Source organism: Pelophylax lessonae (assembly GCF_965119305.1).
Source record: "Pelophylax lessonae genome assembly, chromosome: 11".
Taxonomy (NCBI): Eukaryota; Metazoa; Chordata; class Amphibia; order Anura; family Ranidae; genus Pelophylax; species Pelophylax lessonae.
This window is the reverse complement of record NC_138778.1, coordinates 195,301,059-195,317,779: the sequence shown is the minus strand read 5'-3', so window position 1 is coordinate 195,317,779 and position 16,721 is coordinate 195,301,059. Positions and strand designations below refer to the sequence as shown.

General features: G+C 49.6%; 1 protein-coding gene across 1 annotated transcript in view; it reads left to right on the top strand.

Annotated features, from left to right (window-relative positions):
- The window catches only part of SYCP2 (synaptonemal complex protein 2), a 372,455-nt gene that overhangs the window by 34,158 nt on the left and 321,576 nt on the right, over positions 1 to 16,721 (top strand). The window contains exon 7 of the mRNA XM_082271514.1: positions 3,930 to 4,018. Coding sequence (XP_082127640.1) covers positions 3,930 to 4,018 — 89 coding nt within the window. The remainder of the gene's footprint in view (positions 1 to 3,929; positions 4,019 to 16,721) is intronic.

The following is a 16,721-nucleotide window of genomic DNA, read 5'->3' as shown; positions in this document are numbered from 1 at the left end:
CCCCCCCCCATCACCTGTACTTATCCCTGGCGATCTTCAGCTGTCAGGGCTCTTGCAGCTGCTCTGTTTCCTCATTGCTCTCTCTTTTTTCCATATTTCCAGGATAGGCCAGATAAATTCTGATTGGTCAGAGACATCTATGTGGTTATTAGAATCAATTCGATTCCATCCAGTCTGTCCTGGCAGCGCAGGACGGAGGAGAGAAAGTAGAGGGGATTTTGAATCCCCAGGCCGGTGGAGTGGCTCTACCAGGTGTGGGAGATTAGCTCGGTGGTAGGCGTGGATGACCCCTTTGGGGGGGTTAGTTACACAGGGAGATAGCCGAGAAGTGGTTGCAAACAACAGTTTGGTTTATTCTTGCAATTTACTTCACACAAGTGCAAGCCTCAAAAACAGCCAAAATAAAATAAAACACAAAATAAATCCTTGCCACTGTGGGCGGCTACCTTCCACACACAGGAACCTATCTAATGAAGTCTGTCTCCAACCTACTGTTGGAGCAAACTTTGCTGATCCTACAGCAGACACTCAATAGTCCATTTATTTTCTTCCACATAGAAATAGTTCAAGACCTCACCTTGAGTAGTCTTCAGTCTTAATTAATTTCCCCTTCACACAGGAAATGTCCATTGGTTTCTTTTCACCTAGAAACGATCCAAGACCTCACTTCGAGTAGTCTTCACACTTGTTACCCTCCTCAGCCACATCGCTTCAGGAGGTCTTCCCCATGCTCACACAGCTTTCAGGGGGCACACATCTGACTGTCCTCCTCTCCCCATGCCCACACAGCGGCAGGAGGCAGCAATCCTTAGACTTCCTTTTGGACAAATTATAGAGGCCTTCATTTCCTCATTCTGAACAGCTGAATGGTTTTCAACTTCCTGCTGGCTATCTCTGCAGCCAACACCCTATAGTAATTGGTGAACTTTCCAAACCAGGTGGAAATGTATCTCCTGTCTGTGACTACATCCACAGATTTAACTGACTTCCTGTCACACAGGGTACAGCTCTTTCTTTACATTGTGTTTTTTCTTTGATCTCATTGGTTTATGAGTTTTAGACAGCAGTGACCCCCCCCCCCCCCCCCACAGTAGACTCTTTTAATTTACCCAGTTGGGCAGTGGTTCGAGCACTTCGACATTTGTGAACTTTAACCTCCATATGAGGTTAAGGTTGATTTTAAATCTTCAACGAAGTTGGCTAAAGTGTGCAATGCTGTACACACTGTTCTTATACAGACCAAAGCGCATATGAACAAGGCCTAAAAGAAATATGCTATTTTGATTAGAAAGCAGAATATTGCTTTAAAATCAGAGATTCTGGGGGGGCTCACAAGAAGTGAAGCAGTCTCTCTCCTTAAGGCCTGGACACGTCTGCCACCTGTCTGACCGTCTGGAGGAGACAATCTCCTTCCCACTACCCAGGCTCAACCCCCGCCTGCTCCTGGAGAACCTGATGGGGAAAAACAACAATGGCAACCTGGGCTTCCAGCACCCAGAAAGCAGATCAGAACTTGGACGAGCTCACCCTGCCAGGCGCCATCTTAGACCCATCAGCCACCAGCCCAGAGCCATCTCACTATCGAGCGGTGACCTGGAACTCCCCAAACTGGCTCTGCGAGATGCAGACTTACTTGTCTCTTTTAAAGCACTGCTGCAAACAGAGCTCTCAGCTGCTACATTCAAACTGGCAGTACATCTCGCAAAGGAAATCAGAGAGCTGGTTTTCCGCATAAACAACCTGGAAGAGAAAATGGATGCTGCGGCCACTGTTCTGGAGAACCATGAATGAGATCTGACAGATCTCTGAAAGGAACTGGAAACAGCTCTCCTACGCCTGCAGGATTTTGAGAGTAGATCCTGCAGAAGCAACTTGCGCGTCTGGGACATCCCAGAGACCATAACTGATCTCACAGCCACGGCCTCATTCCAAGAACTAGTGCCAGCCATGCCCATTGAAAGAATGGAGTTCGACCAAATCCACCGTGCACTTGGTCCGAAGAAACCCGAGGGCCCGCTGCGTGATATAATTAAGTTTACTTTCTATTGCACCAAGGTAACCCTTCTTCAGGCTGGCAGAGATGAGGCAGACCTCACCTTTTAAGGCCACTGCTCCAAACTTTTCGTGAATCTAGCTCCATCTACCATCCTGAAGCGCAGGCAGATAAAACCTTATACATCTGCGCTGCTGAATCATCAAATACGCTATTAGTGAGGGTTTACCTTTAAACTGTCTTTCTCCTGCCATGGCTGTTTCCATACAATGCATACCCCAGATGAATCCAGGACCATCCTGAAATCGCTCCGCCTGCTGCTGCCGAATGAGAACACCGGACCCCAGCTGGACCATCGCCCTTTCACTCTATCGAACCTCCCGGTTTGTACATGGGAGAAGGCAAAAGGCCTCAAGCAAATTCTTCCTCGCACTCCGCCAATGGCCAGCTCCTCCAGATCTTACCTAGGCTGAACCTCAGGAAAGTAAGCTCTGTGACTGAGGCTGTGACTCGCACTTGCTGGCTGCCATGCACCGGTTGTGGCTGGGGGAATGCTTTTCCCCTTCCTGTTTTTCTTACAGTTATGGTCATGTATTACACATTATACACTGCTCAAAAAAAATGAAAGAAACACTTTTTAATCCGAGTACAACATCAAGTCAATTAAACTCCTAGGATATTGATCTGGTCTGTTAAGTAGCGGAGGGGGCTGTTAATCAGTCTCAGCTGCTTTGGTGTTAATGAAATTAACAGATGCACTTGATGGGCAACAATGAGATAACCCCAAAACAGGAATGGTTTTACAAGTACAAAAAATGCAAAGGAGACACAAGCGCACAGCCGACCTCGCGTGATACAGTTTTATTGAAAGACATCAAACATAAAGGACAGATGCACACACATGTTAATGAAATATTCTGGGCATGTACATCAGCTTATCTCCTTCATGGCCCCTTCAAGTTCAAACCGGAACTTGATCACTGCTCCTATACCCTCGATGATGGAACCCAAACAATCTTCTTTCCGAGCCTCCAGCATTGTCGGCCAAGTGCGCCTGTGCCTGGACCAGCCTGCACAATCGTCATTGCGCATGGGCGCCACGGCCCGGCTTGAAGACCGATTATAGCGGGGATAAAAGGACAGAGCAACGACATGCACCCCGGTCCTCAGTTACTCTGTACTGCACTGCCCGAATCAGGGCCTATTCTTATATCAGCAGAAGCTTCCAACTTACCTATTCATTTCCGCCATACCTGTAATCGCTAAGCTTTCTGTATCGTTTGCAGCCGTGAAGAGCAACCTGACCACCATGATGATTTCCGAAAAAATTTCCAGTATTTTACATGATTCCCACACTAAATTTCTGAAAATATGGGCTCCCTGGTGGTCGTATGCTCTCCCCACCCTGCACCTGACCAGTCTGGGTATCTTTTATAATGTATGATATTACCATCCAAGCCTGCAGGACCACTTTCCTTTCCATAATTCCCAGCTTCTCCCTTTGGGAACCACTGCCACCCCCACCCACCCCAGTTGTTTCCTTCCACCTTTTTGTTATTTATCCCTCTCCTTTCCCACGCCTCTTCTTCATGAACAGCTTGCCAGTTTGCCCCTCTTGTTTCCTCGTGATGTGCCCCTAGGCCTTTGGGCTTAGGCAACTAATGCAGAACTATGGCTCCATCCTTAGTTGACGTTTTGCTTTACTAAAATGTTTAGTTGCACAAGATATTACTCATACCTTTATGTCTTGTTTCCTGCTCATTGTTGTATAACCCCTGCTAGGGTAAACAGCTGTCTTGTTTTTTTCAAGTGCAAGTGCGACAATAAAAGTTTTTGGACCAGAAAATGAAGAGATGCCAAAATAAATGTACCTAATTTACGCTTTTACCTTGGTTGTGTCAGTAATGATCACCTTAGGATCTTCTCTTTCCTCTAGGCTATGCGTAAGCTGAATATCATGCTTGACAGCATGCCCCGTGAAACCAGAAGAAAGCTGATTTTCACTGATGATATGATGGCTATAATGTAATAATTTTCAGCTTGTCCAGTCCTGCACTGTTTTTTGAATACATGTATATTGCCACAATTTAAAGTACTGCAGTAACACTCAAGGGATTTGTATGACTGAAGATAATTGTGCTCTTCAAAGCAACCTGTTAAAGTTTATGTCTGCACAAAAAAACAAAAAAAACAATCATATGCTATACTTGCACCTTCCCCAATGTTTTAAACAGTTAATATGGTTGAGGTTGAAAAAAAGACATGGGTATTAACTAGTTCCCAATCGCACTGTGGCCATCTTTTAGCTACAGTGCTGTCGAAAACTAGTTAATCTCCGTGTCTTTTGGTTATAGCGCGGTTGGGAACTAGTTAATACCCAGATGGCCTCTCGAGAATGAGCTTCCTGCCTGCCCCCTGGGGCACACATCGGGGAAGCGTCTTTGATCGATGTGTGCCTTGGACACAGCGCATCACAGATCGTGGCAAAGGGCCAGTCACAAACGCTCTTTACTACGTGATCGCTCTGTCCAATCTCAGGCGATCACAAATGTAAACACTGCAGGTCTTTGCCCTTTTGATAGCTCTCCTTCCTTCACAGCGATCGTGTGTGAGGGAAAGAGATTGGTTCAGTGCCAAACAGTCAGTAACATATTTTGCTCAGTGCTACAGTGCCACACAGTCACATTGATTATCAGTGCAGCTTCATCAGTGCAGACCCATCAGTGCAGTCTCATCAGTGCCCATCAGTGTTGCTTTATTAGTGTAGCCTCATCAGTGCACATCAGTGTAGCTTATCAGTGCATTCTCATTAGCGCCCATCAGTGCAGCCTTGTCAGAACCCATAAGGGCAGCATCATCAGTACCCATCAGAGCAGACTCATCAACGCCTATCAGTGCAGCCTCATCAGCGCCCATTAGTGAAGTCTCATCAGCACCCATCAGTGATAGGTTGTCAGGAAATTAAATGTGTAATTTATGCCCCTAGAACGCATGAAGGTGCTATTAGATGTTGGGCCTCTCAATCGCAAGTATGCCTATGCCATGTGTGAGAAATAACTTGCTAATATGACATATTTGTGGAAAAAAAAATTAATTTCTTCATTTTGCCAAGAATTGTGGGAAAAAATGACAACTTTGAAAAACTCACCGTGCCTCTTATGGCGCTTTTCCACTGCATGGAACCGTACCAGTTCGGCACGCTTTTGTGCTTTTCCACTGCTGGTACCGCATGGTATAGGGTCGGAACGGTTCGGTACGGTATAGGTTTGCTTTTCCACTGCATGGAACCGAACGGTACGGTACGGTACGGCTCTGAAAAAACAGTACCTACTCGATTGTGGTTCCAACAGGTACCAAACTGGTACCATATCCCACAATCCTTTGCATGCAGTCACTATTAGCCACTGATTGGTCAGAGAATCCCACCCACCCCGTTGTTATCCCACCCACTTAACTTTAGTACTACTTTAGTGGAAAAGTAAACCTATACCGTACCGTACCGAACCGTTCCGACACTATACCATGCGGTACCAGCAGTGGAAAAGCAAACCAGCCAAGCAGGGCCGAGTAGAGCCGAGCTGGTACGAGCCGGTACTTGCAGTGGAAAAGTGCCATTACTAAATACATTGGACTGTCTACTCTCCAAAAAGGAGTAGTTTGGCGGGTATTTGTACAGTCCTGGTATTTTAGGGCCTCAAGAAATGAGATAGGCAGCCAGTACATCAAGATTGATCAATTTTGAGTGATTGGTAACATAGCTTGTAGACTCTATAACTTTCACACTGATTAAATAATATACACTGATTTGGATTATTTGGATTATTTTTACCAAAGAAATGTAGTAGTATAAACCTTGGCCTAAATTTATGAAGAAAAATTACTTTTCTCTTTCGTTCATTGACGGACACGGCTCCAGATCTTCTTTGACCCTTGGGTTATGCTGCTCTCTTTTGGAGTAGGACACTGGGCGGAAAAGAATTGACTACACCTATAGGGCAGTCCCAGAGGGTATACTCCCACTTCCTGCTATAGGACTTCAGTTTTTGTGCCTAGTCAGGAGTAAGAACCTGAGTTGCAGCATACCTTTGGCCCGCTGCACCCCCCCCCCCCCCAGTCCAAGATGGGGAGGTGATCTGCCTGGAGTGGTGCCCGCAGGTCCCAAGGTGTGATGAGTAGTGTCCCCCCCTCCTCTCTGGGAAATTTTGGGGTGGACGTGGGCCCATTTGACATTTTTTTTTTAATGGAAAAAATCTCCTGCGGGGGTCCTTGTCTAGGCCCCCTTGCTGGGCTTAAGTACTGGAAGGGTCCCTGGGGTCTCCGGAGTCGCGTGCCCGCTGCGTGGCGCTGTCATTTTCCCGTGGCTGAACTGCATAGGAGCTTGTTTTTGTAGTCTGCAGCCATGTTTTAGTGGTTTCCCATTTAAAGCAATGCGGCTGCCATTTTCTTGTAGGGTTCTGCTGGCCACGCAGACAAGTCCTCCTCTGCCTTTAGGGGCGCCCTCACTTGTACATGGGGTGGGGGGACGTCTTCACTTCTATCCGGACCCGTGGACCTCCTTCGTTCAAGACAAATGAGTCCACGAGTTGATCCAGTCCGTTTACAAGATCAAGTTTTGGTCCTTGCCTCCGGCAAAGTGCTTTCCTTTCAACCTGTGCCTGTTCCCGGATAAGCTACAGGGCCTTCTCAGAGCGGTTCAGGATTTGCTTTCATAAGGAGTCATTGTACCAGTTCAAAAGTGGGAACCTTTTCAGGGTTTTTATTCAAACCTATTTACTGTTCCCAGGAAGGAAGGCGAGGTCCATCAAATCTTGGATCTCAAGGCCCTGAACCGCTTTGTGCGGGTTAGGAAATTCAGAATGGAATCCATTCGCACGGTAGTGGCATCCCTTCATCAAGGGGATTTTCTGACCTCTATCGATATCAAGGACCTTCATATGAGCCGGGCAAGAGCGTTTTCTTTGCTTTGCCGTAGGCGAGAAGCACTGTCAATTTGTGGCATTACCCTTTGGTCTCGCCTCAGCTCCTAGGGTGTTCACAAAAGTGTTGGCCCTGGTGTTAGCCTTGCTCAGGCAGAGGGGGATTGCGGTTCCTGGACGATCTCCTTCTGAGAGCAGAGTCCCCATCTAACCTACAGAACGATTTGGACATCACTGTGCAAACTCTGCAAGAGTTTGGCTGGATGCTGAATTTTCAAAAATCAGCTCTGACTCCATCCAACAGACTGGACTACCTGGGCCTTACTCTGAATTCATCCCTGGCTCGGGTGTTTCTTCCAGAAACAAAACTGCTGAAGTTGCAGCATGCAATTCTGGTCTTGTTAACCAACCGCCAGTCATCTCTACCTTTGATGGTCTCCACCTTCGAGGCGGTTCCGTTCGCTCAGTTTGATACCAGACCTCTGCAAAAGGAGATTTTGGCCAAATGGGACAACAATCCTCGATCCCTTGACAATCTGGTCTTGTTGGGCAGGAGTACGAGGAGATCCTTGCTGTGGTGGCTCCATTCCCCAGCACTCTGGCAGGGAAAGTCCTTTCTTGCCCCTGTACTGGACAGTGGTTTCCACGGACGTCAGTCTGTCCGAGTGGGGAGGTGTCCTGAGCATGGAATCGGCCCAGGGAGTTTGGTCTCGGGAGGAGTGCAGCCTACCTATCAATATCCTGGAAATTCTGGCGATCAGGCTTTACCTGTCCCAGTGGACAGATCGTCTGTAGGGGTGTCCGGTAAGAAATAAATTGGACAACGCCACAGCTGTGGCATATGTCAATCATCAAGGAGGCACCAAAAGTGCCCTAGTGGCCATAGAAGTGTCCTGGCATTCTAAGGTGGGCAGAACGCTTTGTTCCAGCCCTCTCAGCTGTTCACATTTCAGGGTTGGAAAATTGGCAGGCGGACTACTTCAGTTGGCAGGCCCTGAGTCTGGGTGAATGGTCCCTTCACCCGGAGGTGTTTCTACAGCTGTGTCTCCGGTGGGGGACCCCAGAGGTGGACCTGTTAGCCTCTCGCCTCAACTGGAAGGTTCCGAGGTTTGTGGCAAGGTCTCGGGATCCTCTGGCAGACGCCGCAGATGCTCTGGCGGCCCCTTGGGGCCAGTATCGTCTAATTTATGCCTTTCCCCTGCTACAGCTGCTGCCAAGACTTCTTCGCAGAATCGAGAATCGAGGCAAAAGGGATTCAGTCATTCTGGTGGCCCCAGACTGGCCTCGTCGGTCTTGGTACGCAGGCCTGGTAAGACTGGTAGCCTCAGAGAAGATCTTTTGTCTCAAGGACCGATATTTCATCCTGCTTTACGGTCGCTGGCTTTACCGGCTTGGCTATTGAAAGCCAGGTACTAAAGGACAGAGGGTTGTTGGATTTGGTAACTCATACTCTGTTAAAAGCTAGAAAATCTAGTTCTAGGAAGATTTATCATCATTGGAAGGTATACATTAATTGGTGTGAGTCTCGGGGGGGTTTCCCCCCGTTATATTTCGGTGTCTACTAGAGTTTCTACAAAGAGGTGTAGATCAGTGTTTGGCCCTGGGCACCATTAAGGGACAGATTTCAGCTTTGGCGATCTTTTTCCAACACCCTTTGGCCATGAATTCCTTGGTTCACACCTTCGTGCAGGGGGTTTGCGATCTGGCTCTTCCGGTAAGGTCCCCACTGCCCCTGTGGGATCTTAATCTGGTACTGTCGGTTCTTCAAAAACCGCCTTTGGTAAGGATTTGTGAACTTCCTCTGCTTACTCCTGCGTTTTCTGAAATAAGATGGATTTGCAGCTGCAGAAAAACTCCACTCAGCAGTCATGTAGAGATACGTTGAAATACCAATTCCAACTCCCAAGACTCATCACTGTGGTCTGTCTGGTTCAGCATACAAATATACACACTCAATAAGATGTTCCTGGAGTGATAGATGTATATAGCAGTATAGTGGTGATGAGCTGAAGAGACAGGTATGAACAGTGACAATAGGTGAACAGTACTTGAGAGAAATGTTCATGAGAGTATAGATGGTAACAGGTAGGATGCAGATAGGTTAGCAATCATGTATGGTAGTAGGTGGTAGGACAGCAGATGACATACAGGAGAGACTAACCCAGTGCAAGGATAGATGGTAGTAGGCTCAAGAGCTAGCAATCTAAACAACAGTGCAGGTGATAGTTACAGTCCTTAATATGCAGAGCTAGATAGTGTAAGCTTAGTAGGAAGGTTATGGAGGATTCCCCTGCGGGGTACTTATCACTAATAGCAAGCAGTAGTAGAGAGGTTCGGTATGAGCGAGTGATCCAGTAGCGGGATACAGGGATCAGCAGCGAGGTTCCGACAGCGAGGTACGCTTGTAAGCATATGAGCTTCAAGGCAGGTTGAACGAACATGTGAGTGAGAACGCCGGCGGTTGAAATAGCCGCTCTGCGGCGCTCAGTGATGACAGCATCGGTCTTAAAGGTGTATGCGCACCTACCAGAAGAGAATGGTGGGACGCATACACTGAATTGGAAAGTGGAATAAGGGTACCAGAGGTACCAGAACATTACACTCTGTCACAGAAGGTGGCTTTCTTGGTAGCTATTACTTCTGCACACAGGGTCTCAGAGCTGGCTGCGTTGTCCTGTCGGGCACATTACCTGGTGGTTCATAGGGACAAAGTGATACTTCGTCCCTGTCAGTCGTTCCTTCTTAAGGTCGTCTCGGGGTTCAACTTAAATAAAGACATTGTGTTGCCTTCAATATGTTGTAAGCCGAAACATCGAAAAGAAATTGCCTTGCATTCACTGGTTTTGGTTCAGCCATCAGGTTGTACTTGGCGACCACTGAGTCGATTGCCAAATTTGATTCCTTGTTTGTCCTTACGGATGGCTGCCACCATTTCCAGATGGATCAGGCAGATGGTGGTGCAGGCCTATTCTATCAAGGGTCAGGTTCCTCCTTTTCCCTTTTTAAGGAAAGGCGCATTCTACAAGGGCTCTTAGTGCCTCCTGGGCCTTCTGTCATCAGGCGTCAGTGGTACAGGTTTGCAAGGCAGCCACCTAGGCGTCTGTATACACACTCACAAAGTTTTACAAGGTGGATGTACTAACACTAGATGCTGTGTTTGGCCCCAAACTTTTGCAGGCTGCTGTTGCAGAGGCTCCTGCCTCTTGAGGGTGTATTTTTCTTGGTAGGTGAGCTCGCTGGTGCAGCCCTTGGAGCTCCTATTGAGTGCCCCACAGGCCTGATGGAAAGCCGGATAGGTGGACAGAGCTGATGGCAGCTGAAGCACCTGGAAATGACACTCTGGTGGCCAGAAGGATCCACACAGGCTGGAGAGGACATCCAAGCTGACAGAAGTGCTCCATTGGAGGGCACTGGAGAGCTGAGAGGATAAACAGCCTGTATACAGTCATGTAAACCAATTATGCAGTAAAATCCGAAGTAAAAGAATGCTGGAGGCTTGATCCCGGACTACATGTTTTGGGGATTAACCCCTTCATCAGGTCACATGGAGGCCGAATTCATGAAACATTTGCAACACTCTTGGTTCTAGCAGCAACTAGTGCACCAAATTCAGGTAGTTCTAAAATGCTCCACTTTTACATTGTGTGCATTAAATGCACCACTTTTACATTGTGTTACATTGAATGCGCCAAATGTAAAAATGGAGCTAATTAAGACCAACTTTCTTTTGGCATACAGAGAAAAAATACTGGCTCAGACAGATTTTGCGAAAGTGCATTCTAAAAGTGGTGTAGCATGAGCTAAAGTCAAGTATACATCCCAGACAGGTACATGAATTTGGTGCATTCTTCACCTTTTCACCTCCACACTTTTAGAACACGAGAAACACTTGCAAAATCTGTCTGCGCCAGTCTTTATTAATTCCAGAGAACGAGCTCCTAACTCCCTGTTTTGGCAATAACACCACACCTTATGCACTAAAATCCCAAGCAGTGTTGTCTTCCCGAACCAGATATTCCATGCTGGACTACAAAACACCTACTCCTCTCCTCATCTCTGTAACATAAGTGGGTGTTCTGTAGTGTAGGGATGAGAACACTGCCTAGGATTTCAGTGCAGCAGAGTGCAAAAGAAAAGTAAGAACTTCTGGAGGATTAACAATCAAATGTGAATGTACTGCAGAGACATAGCGCATATGTTTTTTCTCTTACGTCCTCCGACAGTCGCCGCCACTTCATATTCATCACTAATGGGGTTATTGACCTTTGCTCCGCAGGAGTAGCTAGGCAACAAAATAGTTAATATCAAAGCTTTTAGCATATCCCACCCCTAGGGGGTGGTCCCCTCAGTCAATACCTCCCTGCTTCCTGCATTCCCAACTCAGTTTCTAATGCCTAGCTTAGGAGTAGGCTGGCTGTTCCTGTGCTGGGGCTCTCAGTCTCAGCTTCTTTTCTCTTTTGGATTTTATTTGGAGTTTTTTTCTCTTTCTTTTACTTAGCTGTTTATTTTCAGCATTAGTTAGCTTCTTCTGAAGAAGATGATCGTGCGGAGCTGGGTCTCGGACTGGCCACCCTGGATCCCAGGGCTCAGGGCCAGGGGCTTGGCTTCCCAGCCTGCCATCGAGCGTTCAGCACAGGTTTCCCTGGCACATTGAACGACCCATCCCTGTTCGCTGCAGGGATGCTATCTGTGAGGTGGCTACCTCACTGGACGCCATTGTGGTTTCGCACCGCAGTTCCATTGCGTCAGGGCTGCGACACTGCCTGTCCTCAGTACAGCGGTTTGGTCGCTGGAGCAGGCTCCCCACGCCATCCGGACTGGTAAGTGTATCTCTATGTGGGGACCTGTCTATTGGGTGTCAGTCTGGGACTGTGTGACCCTGCATGTCTGTGTGGCTGCTGAGCTCCCTGTCAGTTCCTGTGTGGAATTACTGCCTGTGTGTGGGCTGCGAGGGGGGGGCTCTCCTGCTCTGCTGAGTGCATACATGAAGCAGCCTGGTTTTGGACATGCTGTGCGGCGATCGCTGCGATCCGCCATTTTTTTTGCGGCAGAATGATGGTGGCCGGTCCTGTGTGGTAAGGCGCGGCATTTTTGGCGCCAAACGCCGCCATTTTGGCGGCGATCGATCAGGCCACATGTCGGCGCCATTTTCTATTTGCCTATGAAGCCTCAGCCGAGCGGCCATGTTTGTGTAGCCTTACATAGGCTTTACAGGGGCGGTCAGTCATTGTATCACTTCCTTTTGCTCTGGGACAGCGATCGGTGCAGCAGCCTGTGTGATCTCTCCAGGTTTTTACCTTTCCATTTTCCTGTATTCCTTGCCCAGTGTTCTTATCCCTGTGGGGGTCGGTGTATTCAGTGGGTGCGGTGGGCTACGCTCGCCGCGATCTTAAAGGGGCAGTACTCCTTTTTTCCTAATACTACTGGGGCATGGATTCTCAGGATTGCAAGTTTCCTCCCGCCTTGGTGGGGGGCCAAGGGGCTGCTGCTTCCCCCGAGGGGGCTGATCTGGCTACTATTGTGGCAAATTTGGCTGCTCAGGTGCAGATGCTGGTGGCTGATCGATCCACAAAACGGCCCAGAGTGTCTATTTCCTCTGATTCAGAGGGCGATGGGGCTGCTATGGCTGGAGTGCCCTTCTCAGGGTCTCACTCATCTCTAGACCTTGTGGGGTCTGAGGGGGAGGCTGAGGTAGAAGGGGTTGATAATTCTCCCCCTAGCTCGTCTGAAGAGCTTGCACTCATGGATGAGTTAGTTGCTTCTATCAAGCAAACGCTGCATTTGCAGGATGAACCATGTCCTCCTGTTTTGATGTCCTCTTATGGGACGCAAAGGAAACGCAAAACATCGCAGGTTTTTCCTTGCTCTACGGAATTTCAGCGCGCGGTTGATGAGCAATGGCGCAATTTAAAAAAGCCTTTTGCTGTGCCGAGTAGGTTCAAGCTGCGTTATCCATTTACAGCCGCCACTGATGAGCGCTGGTGTGTGCCGCCTCAGGTGGATCATGCAGTGGCGATTTTAAATAAATCCACTGCGATCCCTGCTGAGGATACCCCGGTGTTCCGGGACTCTACGGACAGGAGATTGGAGTCTTTGGCCCGTCATTCTTATACGGTTGCTGGCTCTATGCTGAAGCCGATTTTTGCTTCCATTATGGCAGCCCAGGCTATTGCGGATTGGACGCAGGTGCTCAGGCGCACCCTGGTGGCTGACTCTGCCCCGCCGACAACTTTGGCTATGGTGGATCAGATTCATCAGGGTGTCATGTATCATGTAATTGTGTGATGCGGACTTAGATTTGGTCCCTTTGGCTGCGCGTCTTTCAAGTGTGGTGGTATTAAACCGTCGCCTGATATGGCTGAAATGTTGGTCTGTTGACCAATCCTCTCGCAAGACTTTAGCTAATTTGCCCTACGCGGGTTCTCGCCTTTTTGGCGAATCTTTGGATACTCTGATAAAGGGTATTTCTGGGGGTAAGAGCACTCTCTTGCCCCAGACTCACAAGAATAAGTTTGTTCGTGGTAAGAATGCCTCGTTTAGACCCTCTCAAGGGTCCTTTTCGTGCCTTTCGGTCGCACTATAAGGGCAAACCCTTCAAGGGCCAAGGCTCCCAGAAGAAGCCGTGGACGGGTAAGCAGAAGTCCGGCCAGTCCGGGTCCGCTGCCCATAACAATACGGCCTGAAGGGACGCCCTCACCCGGTTCTGGGGTGGGGGGACGTTTGCTCGGTTTTCTTCAACCCTGGCTGGACCGCATTCGGGACAGGCGGGTTCAGGAAATCGTTCGATCAGGTTACAAGATCGAGTTTCTCTCTCGGCCGGCGGGCAGATTTTTCCCCTCAAACCTTCAGCTGACTCCGGAGCGCTTGCGGGATCTGCACCTGGCGGTGCGGGACCTGCGGGCCCAGGGAGTGGTTGTTCTGGTGCCTCATCGGGACAGATTTCGGGGGTTCTATTCCAATCTGTTCACTGTGCCCAGAAAGGAGGGCAAGGTAAGTCCGATTCTGGACTTGAAAGCTCTGAACCACTTTGTGCGGGTTCGCAAGTTTCGCATGGAATCCCTGCGCTCGGTGGTGGCTGCCCTGGTTCCGGGGGAATTCATGGCCTCCATCGATTTGAAGGATGCGTATCTGCACATTCCAATTTTCGAGGGTCACCAGAGGTACCTTCGATTCGCCATTACGGAGGATCACTACCAATTTGTGGCGTTACCCTTCGGTCTCGCTTCGGCTCCGCGGGTTTTCACCAAGGTGCTTGCGCCGGTCCTGGCTTTACTGAGAGCCCAGGGCATCTCTGTCTTGGGGTATCTGGACGATATCTTGATTCAGTCTGCGACCAGTCAGGGCCTGGTGAACGACCTGTCCATCACGATGCTGACTCTGCAGGAGTTCGGTTGGACGATAAATTTCCCGAAGTCAACGTTGTGTCCGTCTGTTCGTCTTCCCTACCTGGGAATGATACTGGACTCTGTTCAAGCGAAGGTCTTCCTGCCGGAAGACAAGCTCCGGACTCTTCAGGACGAGGTCAGGTCCCTCAGGGACATTCAGTGCTCGTCCCTCCGGACGTGTATGAGGTGTCTGGGATTGATGGTCTCGGCTTTCGAGGCGATTCCCTTCGCCCAGTTTCACACACGGGATCTTCAGGCGGAGGTCCTGGCCAAGTGGGACGGGCGTCCGCAATCTCTGGATCTGCGGATTTCGTTGAGCCGCCTCACCCGGAGGGGTCTTTTGTGGTGGCTCCAGTCCCCGGCGGTGTCGGGGCAAGTCTTTTCGTCCTTTGTCGTGGACGGTGATCACCACGGATGCCAGCCTGTCGGGCTGGGGTGGTGTCCTGGGCGTTCTGTCCGCCCAGGGAACTTGGTCGGGGGAGGAATCCTCCCTTCCTATCAACATTCTGGAATTGCGAGCAATACATCTCTGCCTTCTGCGTTGGACGGACAGGCTTCAAGGCTGTCCGGTTCGGGTGCAGACGGACAATGCCACAGCGGTGGCCTACATCAACCACCAAGGGGGCACCAGGAGTGCCCGCGCGGCTCGGGAAGTGGCCGACATTCTGTCTTGGGCCGAGTCGCCAGACCCTGGACCAGGGAGAATGGTCTCTTCACCCGGATGTCTTTCAGATGCTGTGCGCGAAGTGGGGGTCCCCAGATGTGGACCTGTTCGCGTCTCGTCTAAACAACAAGGTGGAAAGGTTCGTAGCAAGGACGCGCGATCCTCGGGCAGACGCCTCAGAAGCGTTAGTGACGTCCTGGAGTCAGTATCGTCTGATGTATGCCTTTCCACCGATTCAGCTGCTGTCCAGGTTCCTTCGCAGGTTGGCCTCGGAACCGCGCACGGTGATTCTGGTGGCACCGGACTGGCCTCACCGGTCTTGGTACGCAGACCTCGTGAATCTGGCGGTCGACGCTCCATGGCCTCTGCCTCTTCGAGCAGATCTCCTGCCTCAAGGACTGATCTTCCATCCTGCTTTACAGTCGCTGGCTTTAACGGCCTGGCTGTTGAAAGCCAGGTCCTGAAGGATAGGGGTCTCTCCCCTGAGGTCATTCCCACTTTGATCAAGGCTAGAAATGCCTCTTCGGGGAAGATTTACTACCGTACTTGGAAGGCGTATTTTGCCTGGTGTGAGTCCAGGGGGTATTCCCCCTTGCTCGTACTCGGTATCGAGAGTGTTGGCTTTCCTCCAAACTGGAGTGGACCAGCGTTTGGCGTTGGCCACGATTAAGGGTCAGATTTCTGCGCTGGCCGTTCTTTTGTTAGCACTATTGTTCAAGGGGTGCGTCACTTGGCTCCTCCTCGGAGGAATCCTTTACCTCCATGGGACTTGAACCTTGTTCTGTCCGTATTGCAACATGCTCCCTTTGAGAAGCTCAGGGAGGTCTCGTTGTCTCTCTTGTCTAAGAAGGTTGCCTTTTTGGTGGCTATCACTTCGTCTCGCAGGGTATCGGAGCTGGCGGCCTTGTCCTGCAGCTCTCCCTACTTGGTGATTCACCTGGATAAGGTGGTCTTACGACCTAACCCTTCTTTTCTTCTGAAGAGGATCTCGGAATTTCACCTCAATGAGGACATTGTCTTGCCTTCGCTTTGCACGAAGCCTAAGCATCAAAGGGAGGTGGCTTTGCATTCCTTGGATGTTGTTAGGGCGATCAGGGTTTACCTGTCATCGACAAAATCCTTTCGCAAGTCGGATTCTCTTTTTGTTCTTCCAGAGGGTCCTCGGAAGGGCATGGCAGCGTCGGCTGCGACCATCGCCAAATGGATCAGACAGACCATTGTGCAAGCCTATGCTTTGAAGGGGAAGGTTCCCCCTTTCCCTGTGAAGGCGCACTCTACCAGGTCTCTGAGTACGTCTTGGGCCTATCGTCATCAGGCCTCTGTGGCCCAGGTGTGTAAGGCGGCGACTTGGTCGTCAGTTCACACCTTCTCAAAATTCTACAAGGGGGATGTTCAGGCATCGGCGGATGCTTCCTTTGGCCGCAAGGTTCTTAGTGCGGCAGTGCCTTAGGGCCCCTTGTTTTTGGGTCCTTGGCTGTTGGGATGTCTTTATCCCTAGGTTACTTGTTTTCCTGGGTTGTTGCTCCTGTTGAGCACGTTTTTTTCCTGTTGCCCAGTTGGTTCTCTTACCTTGGTAAGGTTCTTTTCTCTGATGTGGGTACTGCGTTGCTTTAGGCGCGGCTGCTTTTTTTCCCACCCCTCATGTCTGCACTGCTATGGGACGTCCCCATTAGTGATGAATATGAAGTGGCGGCGACTGTCGGAGGACGTAAGAGAAAACGGAATTTTTGTAAGATCTTACCTGTAAAATTCCTTTCTCTGAG